A 23,197-nucleotide genomic window follows, 5' to 3' on the forward strand; every position below is an offset into this window, starting at 1 on the left:
ACTAAATCATGAACAACTAATGAACCTTGTGTATAATATGTATTTTACATCCAATTAATCATGAAAAAGAAATTTAACTAGAATTCCAACATGAAAATGCATCACAAAATTCTATCCTAAAACTCCAAGTACACACACACACACACACACACAAACTCAACTGATCAATCAATACTTAATATATAAAGACATTAAGTTAGATTCCCAATGTACTAGTTCTCAGGAAATACCAGTTACAATGAATTAATATGTACATTTTGCTTTATTAAAATTATGGCACTTAATATAATAGCAGGAATAATTACACGGTTTCACATCCAGAAGCAACACATTGTGGAGGTGCAAACATTCCTTATTACCAATATAAGTAAAAAAGTTTTAATATATTCTGTAAGCCCTTAATTGCATAAAATACTATACTTAGCATCATTTACAGCCAGTACAGTTATATAAACTAATTATCATTACTTTTTTACATTCTGCAAAAGAAATATGTTAAAGTAAATAAGCATGGTAAGACATCTGAACATGATTAAAATCATATGTCAGTTCTGAATCACTCAAGGGGGAAATACAAGCTGAAAACTCCTTTTATAAACTATTGGGTATCATCACAATTACATGAACAACTTCTTAAATGTGTTTAACATAAAGTTCAAAAAAAAAACCTCTATGAAATGCCATATTGAAAGACAAAATTTTAACTGCAGCACCTTTAGACAACAAAAGATTGCATCTTGGCCAATCACACTGTACAAATTGTGACACTTCTGGCAAATGTACACGCAGATGTAAAGCAAGCTTTCTGACAGTTGATAAATGCTGTTTTGGTAAGCAGTTTCTGGAACAATATCAACATCTGGTAATGAGAACTGCCACCATTCTGAGTTTCCCATATGGTATCTTCATCAAATAGGAAGCCTGTAAACATAAAATTAAAAAAAAAAAAAACACCTAAAATAAAGATGCAAAGTGCACCCAGTGCACTCTATCTTCCCACTCTGATCAAGTAATATTCAGGATTAAAATACTGTACCATTTTAAATGTACTGGGTATTTAAGATGCAAAACTGCAACAAATTCATAATCAGATCCAGCTGATAAGAAAATAATGCATCCAAGAAGATCCACATAAAACATATGAAAACTCTGAAGACTTAATCCCCCCTACATGTTTAAACCAATGATATGTCCAGTGTTTCATTAGCTACTTCAAAAATACACGTTCAAAACATGAAATTAACTTTACCCTAGCCAGAGCCACAGATTCAACTGATCGCTAAGCTTTGGTTATATAAAGTGCGGTTCAACCATGTGTCATCCCAATCCCTCCAACACACTGAGCAATTCTGCAGTTTACCATCTTCAAAATAACTTTCTTTTAGATTCATTAAGGTCTTCTCTTGGCATTTATACTGCTAGTAACTGCAAAATTCTTGTAGAACAATTCGCAATGTGCTTCACAATTCCTAGATAAGTGACAACGAAGCTTAAACAAAGTACAGCAACTTGCATTTGTGCTACAACACACTCAAGATCTGGCTCTGCAATTTTTCTCTTTCAATACTCTCATACTTTTTGTTGTATAAAATTTTCAAGTTTTATTATGATACAGGCAGTACATTCCATCACCCTCATGGCAACCTCAGAAGTGAACCTGTCATTTGGGATCTGTGGAAAAGGAAGCAAATCAGGGTATCTTGTTTTTAAACTGTCTACACCATAAGCTTCCAATGTGTGAACATCATTTGTCAGTCCTTCAAGTTGCTGACTATATTCCTCTATTTTTTGCGCAAGTGCAGTTGGTTTTACATCTTTATCAGACTTTCCCCTCACCGCATAGTCAGCTGCAATCAAAGCTAACTTAGTAGAGAGGTAACATTTAAAACACACCCACTCATTAGCATTTTTGTGCAGGTCATTCCTGGCAGCTGAGAAATTTGCTCGGGCCTGTCTTAACCATCTCCGTGCCTCAACAGGGTTACCAACCGACTTGAAAGTGGGGGGCACAAAGAACCTTTGGGAGTAAGTCTGCCCAGCTGAAGGAGGGCATTTTTCCTTATTCTGTTGTTGCCTTTCAGACTTATGGCTCGTTGCTTCCTGATTCCATGAAGTGTAAAATCTCTGAAATGAGTACTTGTCAGATTGAAATCGGGAGGCTGAGGTTGAAAATGTTCGTCTTGAAGCTCGGTCTGCATTTTGATCCATAAAAGCCTGTTTCTCTAATCTGTTGATTTCATTCTGCAAATGTTTAAAAACTTCATTAGCAATGTCATGATTCTCTGGGTTCTTGTCAGGGTGCCATTTCAAATACAATCGTCTAATAATCTTTTTTCGTTCCGATTCTGGAAGCTTCCAAGCTTGCTCCACCACTGATGTCACTTCTTTTAATATTTCTGGTAAAGAATTAACCTTAAGCTTCTTGGGAGACTGATGCTTTGAAGATGGAGTTTTGTGGCTCTCTCTGCCGGAGAAAAGAGGTGGGACGCTCCGCAGGCCAGGGGCAAGGAACTCCGTAGGGCTGGTGGGTGTTGAGGGAGCACTGTCTCTGCTTTGTGAACTTTCATCAGGCCTTGAGAACTTATACAAATCAAGAGAGCTAACTATCTTATATTCACTATAACCAATATCAATCTGGTATATCTTTCCCAGAAAACTAGAGTTATCAGCATCTTCTCTTTCAACTTCTTGTACAATAATTGCATACGTATACGTTGGCTGGTATGACCCATAGATATCACCACCTTCAGCATCAACAAGGTAGCCAACATACTCTCCTGGGTAGAAAACATTCATGGGATCCATCAGCAGAGTATAATGAATTTCAGCAGGTATTGGTGTGCCAGGCATTGGAAGTTCCAGTTTTGATGGTTCTGAAGAGTCATATTTCACTCCCAAGCTGTCAAGCTTCTCACTGATCCTATAAATATCATTGCACCCTAGCATGGCGATTAAATATGAAGTGTCAGAAATCAAATTGTCAGTTGCTGACTTCAGTGTCATCGCTAATGCTAGTAGGAAGTTAATGTCTTTGCTGTCTGAGTGTTGGATGTAGAGAAGGATGACTGCATTACCAAATCTCTTCAAAAAAGCAAATGTTTCACTTCTGCTGTGGGGAATAGGATTAAAACCTTTAACTCTTAACGTTGTTTGAAGCTTTTCAAAACAGGACACTTTCAATCCTTCTCTTAGGGCTTTGCAAAGTTTTATGGCTTTTTCTTCATTGGCCAGGAAAGCATTATCATTTTCATGCTTCATAATCCTAATCAGTCCCGTAATGAACTGTTCAGAAGACAAGAGTAACTGCAACCTTCCCTGGAGAGAACACAAGGCTCCAAACTGACAAACTTTTGGAGTCTCCTCATCTAGCTGTTCTTCGAGTATACTGCTCAGCAAACGAGGTCTGAGTTTTTGAGGAAAGAGCATTATTAACTTCGTGTGGAAGCCATGGTCTTTCCCTAAGTAGCACTGACTAAGATCAACCAGCATCTGCACACCAATGTTCCCCTGGATCCTACTTTTATAGTGTGGTGCGTCATCAAACACTAGGATGCTTGACTTCACCAACCTACCGTCCTGGCTTGGAAGGTAGAGAGCAAGGTCTCGTACATTCTCAAGATCGCTCCTCACCTTGACTGAATCATTCTGTAGACTCTTGAACAGACCAGAAACCACCCTCTTAACTGTACGCATTTCATTAGGATCCAACTGCTTTCCTTCAGAATTCTTAAATATGCGGCTCAATACCTCAACATACTGCTTAGTTGAAATAATATCTTCAGTACCTAAGTGTTTGAACAACTGATGAAATGTGCCGAGTTCTAATGGTAGCTTGTACAAATAAGGTTTAAAATCAGATTCGTATTCTAGGTTTATCACTACCTCCTCAGGCTTCAGAAGTTTCCAACCATCTTCAACCATCACAAAAGCAACCCCCCGCAGTTGAAAACGGAATTCCCTTTTTTCTGCACTGAGAAATTCATATATGCTCCTTAAGACCTTCGCTCTAGTTTTTACCATTTCTTCATCCAAAGTTGTTATGTTGCAGATGTTTCTGCAGTTATTAATGACCTTATCAAGGGGTGGGTCCAGGTTAACATTAAGCATACTTAAAACTTGTTCAAGTTGCTCTTGTGCACCAAGTTCACTGCCTTCTTGTTCTTTGATACTCAAGGGTGTCGCTTTCTCTGGAAGAATCGGGCAGGATGTCCATAACAGCTGGAGCACATCACACTGCTTGAATTTTGGATTTACCTGTGCTCCGTTGAACTTTATAAGAGGAAGTGTCCCATTCACCTCTTGGTATTGAGGATGAAACCTAATGTATTCAGCAGGGGCCCGCTCAGGACATAAGAATGGTATTAATGACAGTTCTTTCAGAAAATTTCCAGATAACAAATCCATTCGTTCTTGGAATATATGATGGAGAAGGATATCAACTGTATTTTGCAATGTTTCTTTAGTCCAGTTTTCTGTATTAGCTCTCACACTGATCTCCTTAGCAAACTGTAACAACTGCTGCTGAGAAAGTATGTACTTCAGTCCAATGTTTCTTAAGAATTCCACCCAGGATGTCATAAAAGCAGCATGATTCTTGGGCTTTATAATTTGCTCCAACTTTTTAAAGAAATCTTTAGGAATAAATAATTTTTCAGGAAGCATAACTTCAAAAACTCTTACAGTTCTGTCATAGAAATGTTTTGCTTGCTTTAGTCGACTGTTAGCATCATGGATTATCAACAAACTTTCCAGTTTCTCAAAAAGCTGTTCTTTAATTTCTGATAATTCCTCAATGTTGGATAATCTATTCTTAAGATAGATCAAGTGCTCTAATTTTGCATCATAAGAGAGATTTTCAATTTTTGGTAAGAGGTGTTTCAAGTATACCTCAAGATCGTCTACAGGTACACAGCCAAGCACCTCATACAGTTCTTTCAAGTGCACCTTTTCTTCAAGAAATGCAGATGATGACGACTGTGTCCATTTTTCCACTTCAGCTGAAGGGATGCTTTTTGTAAGTACGTAGCAAGTTCCGAATTTTGCAATGCTCATATAGCGGCCACTGATGGATTTGTAGCATGGAAGTGACTTTAAAATTTTTATATCCTCTTGGGACATTAAGTGACTCAAACTGCAGTTGAAATACATCAAAAGTGCTTCAAAGTCATTTTCTACTAGTTTTTCAGTTCTAAATGTTGATGTCTGGACCATGTAATGCAGAGCCTTCAAAATGCTTGAGGGGCTCTCTATGTTTGCTGTGTGACAAGACAGCAGAGGAACAAATGCACTGTCTTTGGAGCAGATTTTGTTCAAGGCAAGCTGAATACAACCAGCTTTCATTAGAGCATGGAAAACTTTATCACTCTGGGCATTTGGAAACACTGCAATGTGCATAAGGCTGAGGGGAAGCAAAACATCACCTTCAGGGACCACAAGCTGATTGGCTGAAACAGTAAACTTTGTTCCTGGGAGCAAGGCCCAGTCCTTCAGGGTCTCAACAACAATGTCAAACGTGGATTTTGTGTCCTCCTGATCTTCTTTCACACTTACAGATTCACTGATAAAATGCCATGCATTCTTAAGCCAAGATTCACTCGCAAAGTTGTCTTTCCACTTGGTACAGTTTTTGGTCTTATATTCACGAGGCAACACAGAAGATAACAAATCAGCAAAGCTGGAAATATCAAACACTTTTGCCACTTTACAGTTCAATAAAATATTACTGTATTTCAAATATAATGTATTCATAAATAAGTCTTTGCGGGATGGTATCAATTCATGGTATGTTGTTAGGAACTTGGATCGTTTTGCATCAAAAGTTTGCAGAACACTGTCCAGTGTAATGAGAAGGGGCAGTCCTTCCACTTCAATCTCATTTTCTTCTGCATCCTTAAAACAATAATCAACTAAAAGCTTTAAGCTATGAAAAAGTTTCAGGTTAGTCTGCTGAAGACGACAAGGCAGCTTCCCGATGTGGCAATTAGTGTCAGGAGAAGAAAATGTCATTAAAAAAGATCTGACATCAGCAGGAGTCACATAACTAACAGGAATATCTGCATCTATAAGACAGTGGTAAAGATTAGCAGTCTCATCACAATTATAAACCAAGTTGAAACCAATTTCTAAAAGTAGGTGTTTCAGTCTATAGACATTCTCTGCTACTGTTTTCCGTGTTGTAATATTGTAATCTGCATTTTTAAGGTGCTGTAATTCATCTTGCAGTAAATTGTCAAAAAATGGTCTAGTTTTATTTGAAGTAGACATATTAATCCAAGTAATTATAACTGCAGAATGCAAATCAGAGCCATCAATATTTGGAGCCCGAACAACAGGTAAAAGACGCTTCATGTCTTCATGAATACAGCTGTAAAGTGCTTTAACCAGGCAATATAAATCTGGCTGTAGATCAAGCCTGTTAACTGGGAAGAATGATAAAAACTTTTTTAAAGTGTCCTTTACCACATGAATGGGTGTGTTCTGTAAAACTGACAACGTTGGGTCAGACCCAGGGAAGTAGCGTTTCTTCAACTGGATTAATAATTCAACATATGCGGGCGCTATTAACGCTGTCATTAAGCTGTTATTCCAGTCGCTTCGGACCCCAACTCCGTTATCATCACGCCACAGGTTTCTCCTGGCTGAGTCTAGTGCAAAGTGGCCGTTCACATGAAAGGGCAACCCCGTCTCCAAAGAGAGAGGCAAAAAACAGAAGGCTCTGTGAGGCTTTTTATAGTTGTGAGTAATGCAGGCAGCGACTCCACCTCGAGGGAAGAGAGTAATATCTTGGTTTTTGTGGGCAGATATAACACTCTTAGATACTTTGTCCATACTGGAAAAACCTGCTCTATTACAAATTAGCCATGTAGTAAGATTTCCTTCGGAGTCCTCGGTATCCATAGTATAAGTTATCTGTTGAACTGGGATGTCTTTGAGCTGCCTCCTTTTAGTAACGCTATCAATTACTGATGCATGAAATTGTTTCCTTTTCAATCTGTCTCCATCAGTGATTTTGCCCTTGACTGAATACAGCACATTTAGAGCTCCGGTACCTTTATCTATTTCACAAATTGAAATCTTTTCCATGTGATTGAGAAACATTAGAAGTTCTGCCCCATCTGAGCGCAATTTGTCCAAAAGATTCTGGACCATCCGGTCTGATGATGGAACTGAGGAAATTTCTGAAACTTTTGCCATTTCTGCATTACGAAGAGGAAATCTGAACATTGTGCAATTATCTAGCTTAAAGTGGGTTCCCAAATAGAGATCCAGAACATCTGAGAACTGCGTCCGAAAATCTGCATCCAAATCTCTAAACATGCGTCCAGGACTAACCGATGTGGCTCCTGGTGCGTACCTAGCATGAGGATCAAAAATACACAGAATGTCGTTGCCAGAAATAAAAGAAGGGCAGTCTGTAATATGATACACAGAATTGAATCCTATGCCATATTGTCCAGTTTTACAAGGATTTCCTTCTTTGGTGCCTTTTCCGAGATTCTGAATTCCTCTAACATCATCTTCTGTAAAAGGTTGGTTGTTGTACACACACAGTGCTGGCCCTTGCAAGGGGGCCCACTTATCATCAAATATTCTATCAACCGGATGCTGTCTAGGATCAAACACAAAACAGATTTCTGTAGCCTTGGCATCATCAGCATTTTGAAGCAGCTCTTTCAACATTTCCTTTTCTGAAGGATAGGCATTAAGGATGCTTTTAATTCTGCTGGTTAATTTTTCTTTCTGTCCAAATTCTGTGCCAAGTGTTGTAAAACAGATGTTGGATGCATACCTTTCCAAGGCTTTATGTCGCTTTGGTATTGCTCCCAGTTTCACTGCTACTTCCCTGGGTATATCAGCATGACAATATTTTACAGTGGTATCCTTTACTTTTATCCACGGACAATCATTGTAGCATAGTGATTTGGCAGGGAGAAGCATAAGGTTAGTGTCTGGCAACAATATTTTGCCATAATTTTTCTCACAAAATTCTTGTTTCTTTTCTCTAATTAGACTCCATATTCCTTCACTGATTATTCGTCGGCAAAGCTGGAAATTTTCTTCTGTTATTTGCTTTGTTCCTCTTTCTTGATCAATGGATTCCAAGACAAGGGCAAAATCTTCCACTGTAAATGACTGCCTCACACCCACACTTTCAAAGAGTTCACGGAAATTATTTTTATATTTATTAGGTAATTGATAAAGGTATGGAGCTGCCTCAAAATTCAAGTGAAAAGAAACTTTTTCTGAATCGACATAAGCATTCTCAACTAGAATGAAGCGAAAGGCTTTTAACTTTTCAACGATCGATATCTTAGTGACTTCATTTTGCATCATTGCCTCATGAAGGTACTTGTAGCAAGCATTGGTGATGTTCTCCTGGTACAAGGTGACTCCATCATCAACAGATTTTGCCACTTCTTTCAACTGGTTTACAACCAGATCCACTGTTGGCTTCTTAAGTAACCCCAAAAACTCTTTCACAGCCAAAGACACTGAACCACAACCTCTGAAGGAATGGGAATTTTCATTGAGAATTGGTTGCAAAAGACAAACTATATCCTGATGCTCAGCTGTATAAAGAGAAGTTGCAGCAAACATGGTTTCAGGCTTAAAACTGTTACCTTTCCACTCCAAAGAAAAACCTGCTGGTTTTGTTAGAAATGGCAGAAATGGGATTGTTTGATATTTTGCAGCAAAATCCTTTGCTCTAGGGTCCCTTATTTTTAATTTCTCATCAATAAGACTTAACAGGATGCTACTTCTTAGACAAGCAGCAACATGATCACTTTTATTGATTTCAGCTACCGACTCTGCCCGTTCTAGCATGTCATCCCATAAAATATCATCTTTTGCCATACCTAACTGCACTAGTTTAATCAGAATAATAGGATTGAGATAATCTTGAGTTGAACCATATGGAAATCGTCCATCTTTAATATCAAATAACTTTGCAACCCGTCCTTCAGGGTGGATCAATCTTGATGGTAAAACCAATGGATGCCCTTCCAAGGAGCAAGGAATACATGGAGTGACACGAAGAATGCCTGAGAACTCATCAACTTTTTCATTTAGAACGAAGTTCATTAAAGGATCTCTAAGTTCCGCTTCAATTTCTTGAATGTTTGGAAAGAACACTTCCGAAAAAAACTGCTTCTCTGAAAATGTATTTTCTAGTAATATCTGTTTGCAGCCAGCTTCTTCAAAGCCCAATTTTACTGAGGAAGGAAGTTCAACAGCGCAAAGGTTTTTGGACCCAGTCTTCTTGAGGTATTTCAAAAATATCTTGAAGGCTGCTGGGCCAACATCTTTTCTTTTCAGTATAGAATCATCCAGAAATCTCACATTCTTCATGGAAACCCAACTAGATCCATCAGAGAAGACTCTTGTCAATTCTTTCCCTTTTCCATGAGCTATATCTTCATAAAATCCTTGACAAATTACAGAGAAATCATCGTGAACCAAATCAGGATCAGGCCATGCTGCATAATAAGTATAATCAGTTAGCTCCCCGTTGGTGGCCATGTCTCGTAAGACACTGAGGGCCTGTAAGTAAGCTTTCACAATAACGTGTCTCATGAATGTGGTATTCCACCGTCCCTTTGTATCTGTCTTCCAGATTTCTTTCCTATTCGAAGTAACAGCAAAGCACCCATTGATGTGAATAGGCAGTCCTGTTTTTATTCTTAAAGGTAAATAACAAAACACTTCTCCAACGTGTGGCTTCACAGTCCACTTCTGATCCTGAATTTCAGACAGCAGAACTCCTACTGCTCCACAAGGAACCAGTCCTAGTCTTCTTCCACTTTCACTCAGGGAAAACTTCAGGGCCTCTCCTGTATCCATGCAGGAACTTATAAGCCACGTGGTACACTCGACTGTTTTTTGTGGCAACTCATCTGAAGGCTTCTTGGCTTGGCCAGACTTGGCCATTTCAAAGAGAGTCGCTGGGTCATCATCTGGCCCTCTGAAAAGGGGCGACTGTAAATCAGCAATCCTTCTGAACACGTGGTGAAATTCTTCAACTGTGATCTGAAGAATGCAAGATGACTTCGGGGCTTCAGCAGCGAGCTTTTTATTACTGCTGCTGCAAGTTTTCATGAGCTTAGCAGCTTCTTTCAAAACACTTAAGACAGGTACAGCCAATGCCTTGGAAGAGCAAACTTTTTTTTTAATTATTACTGTATCTTGTGCTAAGCTGGGATTAGCTTCTTCGATTTTCAAGTACTTCAAATACATTGAGTGTACACTCTGAGTGAAAATGATAAGCCTGTGGCCACAGAGGCTAAACTCATCCACAAGAGAGTAAATATCTGCGGTATTATAGCAGGTACTACTGATTTCACTTACTTTTGCTTCCTGCTGAGTTCTAAAGGACAGTCGGAACAGAGTGCCGTGGTAGCTGTAAGGTGCTTCCACAGTCAAAGGTAACTGACAACCAAACACATCTATAAAAGGTTTGAACTGATTAGGAAATTTCCTAAGTCTTTTCTGCTGTTTACTCCAATTAATTTTGATCCCAGGATTAGATTTGTCTTTAATGTGTTTACTGATATGGTTTATGTTTGGGTCAAACATTATCATGAATTCTCGACTCATAATGATGGGAATGTCAGTGAGATGGTACACAGAATTAAATCCAAGACCAAATTTCCCAACTTTGTCAACCTCTGCCCTTTTTAAAGATTCTCCTAACCTCGTTATGTTCACAAAATCTGAATCTGAGAATTCAGAATTATTGAATGACCATAAAGCAGGCCCATGGCAAGCTGCCATTCCTGGGTCAAGAAGATTCTCTCTTATGTCCATGTTCCTTCTCATATCAATCATGAAACTGCATTCTGTTGCATTTGCATCATCAGCATTTTGAAGTAGTTCTTTAAAAATATCTGACACAGAAGGATACTCTTCCAGAATATTCTTAATTCTGACAGTAAGTGGTTCTCTTTGCCCTGACTGCTCAAACCCCATGTTTTCAGGATTGATCAATCTTGTACTAAGGCATGGAACTTTTAGCCATTCAGCAGTTTTCATGGGTATGTCCTCATGCACCAAAATGATTGGTTCTACTGAATCTTCAAGTAAGTCATTAAGGTCATCAACTTTGATGTCACAATAACAGCATTCATGAATTGGCTTCATGATAAGCTTAGAAGGATTTTTGCTAATATGTATAGGAACTGGTGTGTTGGGGCTTGCTGGAATCTGATTGCTATATAGCCATCTGATAATATTCAACATCAGATGAAGATTTTGTTTGCTTTCTTGTTCACTGAGATCTTGGTCACTTCTGAGATACACCTTCTGAATGACCATGGAAATATGATCTGATGTCAGCTCTTCTATTGAACCACAGACCTTAAACAGCTGATGGAATTTTGCCATAGTTTTGGGGACATTATGCAAATAAGGCTGAAGGTCAAGATCATGGATTGGTTTTATCACAGCTTGGGCTAAGGGACAAAATTTTTTGCCAGTCCAAACCCATGGAAATTTTAAGGCTCGGAAAGACTCCTTCCCTTCATTTAAATGATCATGCATGAATCCGTAAATTTCAAGCAAAACATGTTGGAACTGATAGTAGTCTTCATCACTAAAGGTTTTGGAAGAGTACCAGTCAACAACAGTTTTAAAGTGTTTCAAGACAGCACTAATACTAGGCTTTGTGAAGATACCTAATGCTTTTTCTAAGTTTACATGGATACTTTCAACAAGAGGAAGCGATGAGCCGACAAGAATAGCATGGGCTACATCACACATATCTGGCGGGGCACAAAGATTACAGAGATCTCCCTTCCAGACCAAAGAGCCTGGATAATTGGGAGGCCTTTCCTTGCAGGCTGGAACCCACTTGATTTTCTTCAAAGTTACCTTTCCTTCAGATGACTGCAACAGTGCATGGTTCTTATTTAAAACCTGTAGGAGTGTTCTGGCTTTCTTCAGAAGAAAATCTTGATTTGGACAAGAACTTGCCTGTAGGGCTTCAATTTTTTTTGCCACTTGCACAACATCTTTCTCTTTTAGGCTGGCTTCATTTTTCAAACCAATCTGTCTTAAAGAGTGAAGGATGTCTGGTGAGGTGAACTCTGAGGGTGGGAAACAGGTTTCTTCTTCATTATAAAAGAGATCCTTTAATACTTCGACATCAGGATCAAAGAGTTCACTAGCAGACACCATGTGTTCCTGTGAAATCTGAATGAATTTTAATGGCATTAACCAATCAAGCACATTTGGATCCTCATTTTTAAGAGAAGACAGATTCTCAAGGATCCATAACATAAGGTGTGTTACTTCTTCGTTTGAGTAAAACGCATTTTCAATGTCTTTTAAGATAAGTTTTAAGCAGCTAGTGGTCTTTAACTTCTCTACTTTCAACATGTTTGCCAAGCGGATAGTAGCTTCATCACTACTGTCTATCACCGAAATAGAAAGCCGGAGGTCTGGCGGAAGTTTAGCAGTATGGTGCAAAACCCTACAACCTTTCAGTTTTGTGTAAGAAGAAATTCCCTGACCAGGTAAATGGTTAATTCGCTTGAATATTGTCAATTCTTGAATTATTCTTCTCTCTTTTTCACTGCTATCAGTAAGACTAGCTAAGAACTTCCTGAGAGCATCTTTGTGGGTTGGAAGTAGTGAAGCTATTTGATTACATAATTTCTGCAATGGCATCTTCTCCATTATCTGCAAAACAGCACTTGGTAATGGTGAATGAATGTATTTTTTAAGAAGTGGATGTTGTATCGAGGCATCCAACTTTTTAAGGACAATCCCTCCAAGTTTTTGGACAATGTCTGCTAAAAATTCTGGAAGTTGTGCTTCAGATTCATCATCTAAAATGACTAATGAGGGAATCCTGAGTCTAATGAGCTCCACACATGCCTGACCTTCCTCTAGTGTAGCTCTGGGAATAAGTGGCATCTCATCAAATAAAGTCAAATCCTCTGAAAAATGTATATAGAGATTCTTCCAAACCATCTTAAGCCATGAAACAGATGGGTGGTTTCTGTCTTCATCAGATGGATACCACTGAACGATCAAGTCTCTGCCAGGCCAAAATGCATTCATTACTTCTTTGATAAGACGTGCAAATCGTTCTGGATTCAGAAGCTGTAGCTGAGTACACGGTCTTCCTGTAAATCATACACACAAATGTTATAAACACATATAATTCTACTTTAATAGCCTTCTATTCTCACAGATAAGATAGTACAAGCACTACAAAAGCTGCTTGAAGAGTTCTAAGTACATGCCAAAACAGCACAGCTTGGCTAAAATGATTTTTAAATAATGAAAATTTATGCATAAATCTGAATTTATGATAACCTATGAAATAAATAACTTTCTCTGGAGTGTTTACATGAGGGGCTATTCAAAAAATTCATGGAAAAATGTATATTATACAAAAAAAGCTATGCATGGATTTAAGAACTTTTCTGCAGAAGAAACATCTTTATTAATTTTCCATGAACAACTTGAAGTTCACCCTTATGAAGTAAATATATAAAATGCATTTACATGTGTTCTTAAAAATATCCATTAAAGGTCAGCAAATGGAATCAGTATGAAAAGCAACATTTAGTGCTTATTTGTCACAAATAAAAGCACCAAAGAAATTGCAGATAAAGTTTAAGTACCTTTTCATTTAAGGGTAAAAATGGATAAGCAAAGCCAACATGAATTTTTGTGTATGTTACTTCATGTTCCCAGGAGCCGCGTGGCTGCAGGGGGTAGAAAGAAGGGCCTGACATCAGAGCACAGTGATTGATGAGAGTCTTGGTCTCAGCCGACCAACACTTTCTGGAGCCAAGGCAGGGGGAGACTGCCATAGGTTCAACCACTACCCACATGTATAATTTGGGTGTCATTTAATCTTTCTGGAATTTGCTCAGTTGGAAAAGTAAGGGGAATGGCATTCTAGGTCTAAAGACTGCTCTGTACACATGCCAAAACATGAAACACATTTACAACTTCTCAAAGACGCATTTTCCCAGCTATTCATTATTCATCGCTTGCTAAGTGAGTTCTGCAGAGTCCTCGAATTCTGCAGAAATGCTTTGGGGGCAAGCAAAAGGAGCAAGTGGGGCACTGCTGTAAAAGCAGGGTGGTCTCCCACAAGACTAGCTCTATTGCTGGACATTTCATATAGAAGGAAACTAAAAAGATGCTGAGGTGGAAAGTCTTGCTGATTTTAACTACTGCTCCAGAAATCAGCATTTTCCTTCTAAGTGCATTTTTGTTTTAGAATGTTTATAATATTTATAATAGCAGTAGGGACAAAATGAAAAAACAGCACTATATACCTATAGGTATGCATTTACCCATTTAGGAAAATTAAAAGCACCTCAAATTCAGACATGTGGAAACTAACATGCAATCTTCTCCCTGTGGGCATCCAATTTCTAGACCTTTAAAAGAGCAAGTCTGCAAAACATTATGAGGGGTGGCACAGGTCAGGTCTTTAAAATGTGTGTCTACAATTATTTTTTAACCAAGGAAAGAAGCCTTTATTTCAGAGGCTTACACAACAGGAAGATTTTACCTTCTAATAAGAAATTATCTTTCATGTTACATTAAGACAATTTTAAATTACTGCTATGGAAACTGAAGCAAAAACACACTTTTCCAACTTCAGGAGGGTGTCAAAACCCAAATTTGGAACAATTTCAGTTTCTACATAGGGTGATTTAGGTTAATTCAAGTAGTAATATTTAAGAAATTATAAGATTTATCAGCAGCCTAAGGTAGTCTCATAGCAGTCTATGAGTTCCACTAAAATATACAATATCCTTTTAAAATATTTACTGAATTGTATGAACTATAATAGAGAATATAAATTATAAGTAAGGCAAGGATATAAGGATACCAAAAAGTTAGAGATTAAAATTCAAATCACACAGAAAACCGAAAAGTAAATATATACCACTTCATGTTCTGTTAATAACTGCCACATGGCATGCATTCTGCCAATAATCTTACTCAATATGTTTGCATGAAATTTAGCAGATTTATAAAATATATACCTACCTTCAGGAAGATTATTTGATACTTATGAATAAATGTCAACAAAACACACACACACCCCACATTTAGCATGCAACTAACACACCAGTCATGCTCAACTGAAAAAAAAAAAAAAAAAACATGGAAAATAAAGGAGAGAGAAAATGTAGTAAGACATAATTCTAAGTCCATTAAGTTAATTCAATCTGAAGTCCTGAGTTTTATCTATTTTGTATCTATGACATTTAGCTTGTTTCTAGAGACATAAGGGTTTTATTTAAATTACCAAACATGGTCATTTAACTTAGAAGAAACTCTTATTTTAAAAGTAGATTTTGGTTTACTATTACACCAGTTTAATCCCTTATGTGATCAGAATAGCTTCAACACAATGAATCACAAATCAAAGATTGCATGATTTAATTGTTTATATTTACTTCTACATTTATGTTCAGTGCAAACTTTGAAATGGAATTCCACACAGATGGAAATATTACAGTCTACTTAATAATTTAGTCAACCAAGATATCTCAGGCCTGAATGTTTTCATTAACTGTAATTTACTACACTGGACCACAATCCACAATCACAAAAGCTGGCCACGGTGGTGATCCCAGACTCCAGGCACAGCGCGGGTTCTGTACAGTTTTCTGAAACACAAAGCGGCCACAGCAGCTTTGCTGACTGATAAATCCTAACAGTGCTCCACTGTGCAGTGAGGGTCAAATCTTTGTAAATACTTAGGTGACATAGTTAGGGTCCAATCAGTGGTGTGCTGTCAATCAGGTCTAACATAACCTTCCAAGAAACAGTAGGGAAAAAGGAAAAGAAAGTAGAAAAAGAATAAGAAGAGGAGAGGAGGGGAGGGGAGGAAACGAAATCCAAAAAAGGAAGGAAAAAAGCAGCCAGTCTGCCAGCTGAGGGGCAGCTCAGCATGCATTTGGCTGAGCGGAAATGGCCCTCTCTGATGTGGAAAAGATATTTCAAAATTAGCCCCAGTGACAACACATCTTCCTCCAAAATCAGCAGTGGCACTCTCCTAGTGACTTCCTAGCTTTCATCTTGAATAGGAGATGTACCAATAGAGCATGATCACTAACAGAACCCAGACAGTCCCCGGGGCAGGTGCATTTGGCTTTCCTCTTTGACCTCACTATACCCTACAAAATGTAAGATATTTTGATAATTATTTAGGAAAAGTATAGCAATTGTAGTTATGAATGATAGAAGCCAGAAGCCAAATTAAATATTTACATAAACAATCAGCATAATAATCATTTGGTTTCCAAGTTAATTTTAGTGTATGAATGGCCCACTTCAAAAAATAATCATAAAAATGATTTCTGTAGAGCAAATCTTACATCCTCTAGCTTTCTAAGTGAAATATGAATCTGGGGAAAAATAATACCACAAGTAGAAAATGTTTTATCCTTGTTTAAAAAGGCAGTCAGCAGAATGACACAGCACACAGTGGGATAACCCTGAGCTACCATTCCCAAGGAAATCTGGGTGGGCCTTTCTGCTCTCCCTTGGTATGCCTGCATAAGGGCGTCCTACTGCCTCCAGCCTCAGCGCAAAGGGGTCTTGAGTGTTCTAATTTCATTCTCACAGCACCCAGGGATTACTACTCCCTGTGAGAATCTGTGTATCAAGAAACAGAGACACATTCACTACCATACCTTCCCATTAAATTCCGCAGCTTTAAATAGAAATCTGTACACAATTCTTTCACTTGAAACTAAATATTTTGTGAAGGGTATTTCTGGGTCATTTAAACATGGTTTTATTGTGGTATTTGGAACAACAAATACCTACATCTGTAGTTTCCTCTCTCCTTTAGTAGTTATTACCACCAGAAAACAAAATTGTTCACAGAATTTCTAGCTACGTGGGTAAATGAAAAAAAAAAAAAAAAACAACAGGATTCAAAGAACCAAATAAACAAAAATAACAGGCTTCAGATGAACACAACATTCAGTCAATTATCCTACCTGAATATCCCCAGAGAAGTTGTTGTGCTAGAATATAATCAAATCTGTTCTTAGAAAAGGCCAGAATTGTCATGATTTTCATATGATGGCTACAGAAATTATTCTGTATCTTAAGATAACACTGTTTGTAGAACCTTTACACATCACATATAAAAGAACACTGGAAACAAAACCCCAAACATAGCAGAATATGTATTTCAGACTTAAAGATGTATCTCATTGTGAATTAAATTTGAACTACGTAAAGGAGTCTTAGTTCAACAAAAAGTAAAGAAGGAAGGAAAACTTTACATACATAAATCACAGGGCACCACAAAAGTCATGTGAGAAGCTTCCCTGGGGCTTTTCACACAGGATACCATGATACAACATTCAGAAAGAAGAAAAGTCTGATTTTTTAAAAGTGTTGGAGGATCCATACAAAGTAACTGTGCCATACTTTATGACCAAAAAAAGGAGACTTTATCACATTCTCCCATTTCCACTTCTTGCTTATGGTAACCACCAATAATTACCAGTGTCTAAGAACCTCTCCATGAGCACTTAACTCCCTGTCTACTGTTAAATCATTTATTTGGTCAAGCAGACTTCTCCTACACCCTGTGAGATGTCTGTCTCCTTGGGTGCCTGAGGCGCAACCTGGCAGCTTTAGACATTGGGGCCACGGTTCGAACCAAAGGAAGGTAAGCTCTTCAGTCTTAACATCCTCCCAATTACGCTATAGAGGCAGGCATTTTACAGCCAGGTAATACTGAGCAAGTACTAGAGATAAAGAAATGAGTTCGACACAGCTCTAGACATTGCCCACAGTCCAACAAGGAAGGCTGGTATTGGGTCAACTGTTACAAACAACGCGTGGGCATGGGGTGAGAGCTGTGGCAAACCAGTGCTGCGGGAGATGAGTAGGAGGCAGAGATGAGGGAGCTGGCAAAGGAAACCAAAAGAAACCTCATCCAAGGGGGAAGAGACCAAGCCCAACTCCAGATAAAAGAATGAAATCCTGTCATTTGCAGCAAGATGGACGGAACAAGAAAATATCAGGTTAAGTGAAATAAAGCAGGTACACAAAGACAGATACTCCATTGTCTCCCTCATATGAGGAAATTTAAAACCATGTACCTAAACACTGACCAGGATTACCAGAGGCTGGGAAGGGCACGGGGAGGCAGGATGGCAGGGGGCTGAGTAACAGGGACCAAAGTCCTCAGCTCCAATGCGCGGGGAGTGACTCTAGTTCACAGTACACAGTGTATTTCTATGAGCAAACAGAAAGCAGTGCAAAGGCCCTAAAGAAAAGTTACGACAAGCAGAAGGAAACATTAATTACACTAACCTGATCAATACATGTATACACTTACTGGAATATCACACTGTACCCCAAAAATATATACTATTTTTAAGTATTTAAGCAAAAAAAAAAGTTTGATGTTTAAGGGGATGCAAATGCTAGCTAATCTGATTTGATCATCACACCCTGACTCCCTGTAACAAATTATCACACTATATCCCATAAATACGTACAGGGGAAATAACTTTTTAAAAAATATATTTTTTTTAAAAAAAGGGAGGCAATGGAAACTAAGGAAGAAGATAAAGAACAGCAAACTTTATAAAGCCTGTCTGTGTATCAGGCATCTTTACCACACCCAGAAAATGGAGCCAGGCAATGCAGCTCCACAGGAAATGCTCAAGACTGCCCTTTGCATTGTTTAAAAAAAAAAAAAAAAAGATTTTCAGTAAGAAGGGGAAAACACTGTTTCAGAGAAATACTCCTGACAGTGCAATGTGGAACTCACCAGAGGAAAGACAGGTAAGACGGGTATGGGGAGACTGCCCAGGTTGTTTCTGCATTTCAAGGAGGATGACTGTTGCCTCACTGAGGCTGGAGGTGGGTGGGGAGAGAGAAAGAGACTTCCTAGAACACGGTTCTTTGGCCCAAGAAGTCGCTATGGGGCGGGGGGGGGGGGGGGGGGGGCAGCCCGGAGCATCTTCACACCACTAATCTGCCTCCAAGGTCTCAGGAACTCTGTGCACCTGAGGCTGGCCCCTAAAAATGCTGCTGTTTCCCGAGATTTCCAGGTATGCTTAAGAACTTCATTATCTGTCATAAATACTGCGATTGTGACAGGGCATCACACTCTCCCTGCAGACATGAGGTCTGCAGTCTCCCCCGCACACAGCACACGCGGCTATGCTCCCTGACGTGCCACCCGCTGGGCAGGCCTCCTCTAGTCTCAGTACTTGATAAAGTGCCCCTCACATTAAATGACACCAGTGATTCACACTGGTGTCCTCACCCAGCTAGGAGCTGCCTCAGCTGTGTGCTTCTTGACATTAAGTCCATTTGGTGACTAGAGGATGCCTGGTACATGTGGGAAACCAAAACAAAATGTTACGGAAGTCTTTTGTCATGACAAAGAACAATGCCTGTAACCATACCTAATAACTATGTATGCAAATTTAAAAACATACACACAGGATTCTGGTACTAATATATTAGTCATTGTCTCACTCGACTGCTTTTTTCCTATTTGCTTTATCCAAAGCCCATTTGCTTACTCTCCTAGCTACTACCAAATTTCTGATACTCTCTTATTTACTGAAATAACTTAATATAGAAATAATCTAGACCCTGTGGGAGGGATGTGAGGGTGGGGAAGACAAGCCCAGACTAGCAGTTTCAACTCTGCACCCAAGCAGGCTGTTTAAATCCTTCCGTTTCTTTAGAACTGCAATGTCACACTATTATCTCGTGGCTTAAAGAGCAAATACTGTAATAGAAGGTACCGAATTGGAAAAGAAACACTAAATCACAGACACAATGCCAGAATCTGCCTTTTCACACTTGTAGAAATAAGTTCAAGTTGCAAACCCACAATGCCATCCTGTCCCAGCACAGCAGATGAAAGCATCAACATGCCAACCAAATTCGCCACCCAGGACTTGGCCAGAGTCCAGAATACAAAACTAAAACAATGACTGTCCCCGCTTTCAGGAATTTCATAGTTTAGCACAGTAACAATACTGCAATGAAGCCAAGTGGATTAAATGAGCAGCGCACTGGCTAAGAAGATCAAGGAGCCACCTGCCTCAGACTGCACAGCAGGGTGGAGCACAGGGAGAGATGCAGAAGACAACCATGAGCTGGGGTGACCCTTCAGCTCAGTAGGAAGAGACAGACAGAAGTTAGTTGAGCAAAGTGAGGAAGCAAAGGAGCTTTTCTAAGCAAAAGGAACAGCATACACTAAAACACAGATAAAACGCCTACTTAGAGTTAAAAAAAATAATAATTTGGCATCTACCTTGAAGGAGGCACCACGCTACCTGGTGGGGACAAATGTGACAGGTCTCGCTGTTCTCATGAAATTAGAGGATTCAGTTATCAACCTCTGTGTGCTGCTGTGCCTGGAAGAACGCAGCACCAATGAGACAGCACTCACAGCCAGGAAGTTCACTGCCATGGCAGCAAAACTGCCATCACAGGAAGCCCTCTCATCCTGACCGCAAGACTAGGTTCTCCTGATAGAATCAGCATCCCCCGGGAAAGCTGCCCATCACAGGCGAGTGACATGATCAGATGCACAGCGAGCGCTGGAGGCAAGCACGTCCACTTGACACAGAACTAAGTCACAAGAAAGCACAGGCCTGAACTGCAACAGTGGCAGTGGAGTAAGACGTAGGGATGGATGCAAAAAGCTTCAAGGGACTGATGAGCAGACCCTGGAAACTAGGAAAGATGACAAACTGAGGATCCACTCGAGCAGCTCTGTGGACAGCTGAGCCATTTTCAGCAGACCACTCAAAAGGAAGAGTGAGGACTAAGGTTTCACAACGCAGATTTGAAATACCTTAGGAACGTCGAGTATCAAATGTTAATAATACCTGCCACTTATGTGCTGTGTTGATGTATATATACTATGCTATAGCCTTTAATCTTTAGAGGAATGCTGTAATCAATCAATCAAATATTACAATAAGGCTTTCCAATGAGCTGCTTCTACCATAATGCTCATGTGGACAAAATGCAGTTAGTAACTTGTGACTGCTGCCACCTTCCAGCCACCCTGCATTCTCTTCTCGTGACCTCTGCAATAAAGCAACCCCACACCATATGTAAGTGAATCCTGGGGATCTCAGGTATCCCCTTACAGAAGGATGTCACCGCATTACTGTGCTACTGAAGACGACACAGAGGCGTGGACGGGGCAGCTCCTTTGTTCAAAATCACACAATAAATACAAGAGTGAAGTCTGAGCTCAGATTCATATTGAATCTGGGGTTGCAAGTGACTATGCAGAAGTCTTTAACACACGCAGAGTGTACTCAGCTTAAGTAAGGGACAAAATAAAAGAGTCAAAGAAGGAGCCCCCAGACCAACCCATATTTAGGGAATGAACTGAGGAACAGAGATTCACAAACAATTCTGAGAAGGAGGCAAAGTGATAGCAGGACACCAAGGAGTACCATGAAAGCTGAGGCTCCCAAGAGGGAGTGATGAGGAGGACCAGAGCTTCAGGGAGAACAGGTGAAAGAAATACAAATGTTCACTGGACACAATACCACAGAGCGCAACCAGACAGTTTCAATGGAATGAGAGCAGAAGCAAAAGGTTTTTTGGTGTGATAACGAATGATGAAGGAAGTCAGACTATAAGCTTGCCTATGACAGAACATGTCGCTCCCCCTCTTCATGGAGGAACGACACTAAGCCCTGCCTAGGCTTCATATCCGAGTCACGGCACCATTATGTCGCTCCCCCTCTTCGTGGAGGAGCAACACTGAACCCTGCGTTGTTCTTTCATCTGCTCGGCCCTCCCCGGGTTCGCTGCTGGTTCTTCCCGGGTTTCGGCACCATTATGTCGCTCCCCCTCTTCGTGGAGGAACGACACTAAGCCCTGCCTAGGCTTCATATCCGTCCTAGGTTTCCTATCCGAGTCACGGCACCATTATGTCGCTCCCCCTCTTCATGGAGGAACGACACTAAGCCCTGCCTAGGCTTCATATCCGAGTCACGGCACCATTATGTCGCTCCCCCTCTTCGTGGAGGAGCAACACTGAACCCTGCGTTGTTCTTTCGTCTGCTCGGCCCTCCCCGGGTTCGCTGCTGGTTCTTCCCGCGTTGGCTACTATCCCTTCCACCTCCGTGGAAGGGCAGTTCCCCCTGGCCACATTCCCCACTTCCGCAGGGGAGCGGCACACCGCTGGCCGGTTCTCTCGGGGGCTGCACGGGTTCCCTTAGATGTTCCCCATAGATGTTCCTGGTGCATGCCGTCTCTCTCCTCCTTTATAGTCCTCCTCCGCCAATCCCAACTCGGCTGCCCACACGCCGAGTACGCTGCTCTCCAATCAGGAGCAGGTCCTACAGTTTATTGGTTGAACTGGAGGCAGCTGTGCGGAAGCTGTTTACTTCTCTCCCAGCGCCATATTGTGGGAGAGCAGATGCATAGAATAAGTCTTAATTCCAGTAACTTAGTCTAGTCCGAGCTGCTCCCCACAGAGGAGAGCAGATGCATAGAATAAGTCTTAATTCCAGTAACTTAGTCTAGTCCGAGCTGCTCCCCACAGAACACAAGAAAGGAAATCAATAACAAGGCTGACCTTCAAATGGGAGACACTGAAACACATTTCATCACTAATTAAAAAAGACCAGCAAAGGTAGACAGACACTTGAGGGGCGTTAAGGCTAGTGGTTAAGTCAATGGTTAAGACACCTGTGCCTCACATGGGAGTGTCTGGGTTCTAGTCCTAGCTCCAACTCAGGCTCCAGGCTCCAGACTCCAGCTTCAAACTAACGAGCACCCTGGGAAGGCAGTGATGCTGGCTCAAGTTATTAGGTTCCTGCCACCTACATGGGAGATGTACACTGAGTTCCCGGCTCCTGGTTTCAGCCCTGGCCCAGCCCTGGCCCAGCCCTGACCACTGCAAGCAACTGAGAAGTGAACCAGCAGATGGGCGTGTGATTCTCTTCCTCCCTCCCTCCCTCCCTCTCTCTCTGTCTCTCGCTCTCTGCCTCCCAAATAAGTAAAAACTTAAAAACATATACACTGAAAATAAAAGCAATGATTCAATATTTGACTTAGAAGATAAAATTATCGAATAGTAAGAGTTTGTTACAGCTATAGAATTAGAGAAACATCTGTAGAGAAAAATCACATTTCAGTTGTATGCAGTAGTACATTAAAGTACCTTTTTTCTATAAACTTTTCATTT

General features: G+C 40.1%; 1 protein-coding gene across 1 annotated transcript in view; it reads right to left on the bottom strand.

Annotated features, from left to right (window-relative positions):
* Window positions 1-243: 243 nt before the first annotated feature.
* Window positions 244-23,197, bottom strand: part of SACS (sacsin molecular chaperone) — a gene marked incomplete in the record, with an annotated part of 98,367 nt that continues 75,413 nt past the window's right edge. Inside the window, 2 exon segments of the mRNA XM_070049158.1 lie at window positions 244-13,127; window positions 16,989-17,015. Coding sequence (XP_069905259.1) covers window positions 1,570-13,127; window positions 16,989-17,015 — 11,585 coding nt within the window.

This window comes from Oryctolagus cuniculus, chromosome 9 (genome assembly GCF_964237555.1).
Source record: "Oryctolagus cuniculus chromosome 9, mOryCun1.1, whole genome shotgun sequence".
NCBI lineage: Eukaryota > Metazoa > Chordata > Mammalia > Lagomorpha > Leporidae > Oryctolagus > Oryctolagus cuniculus.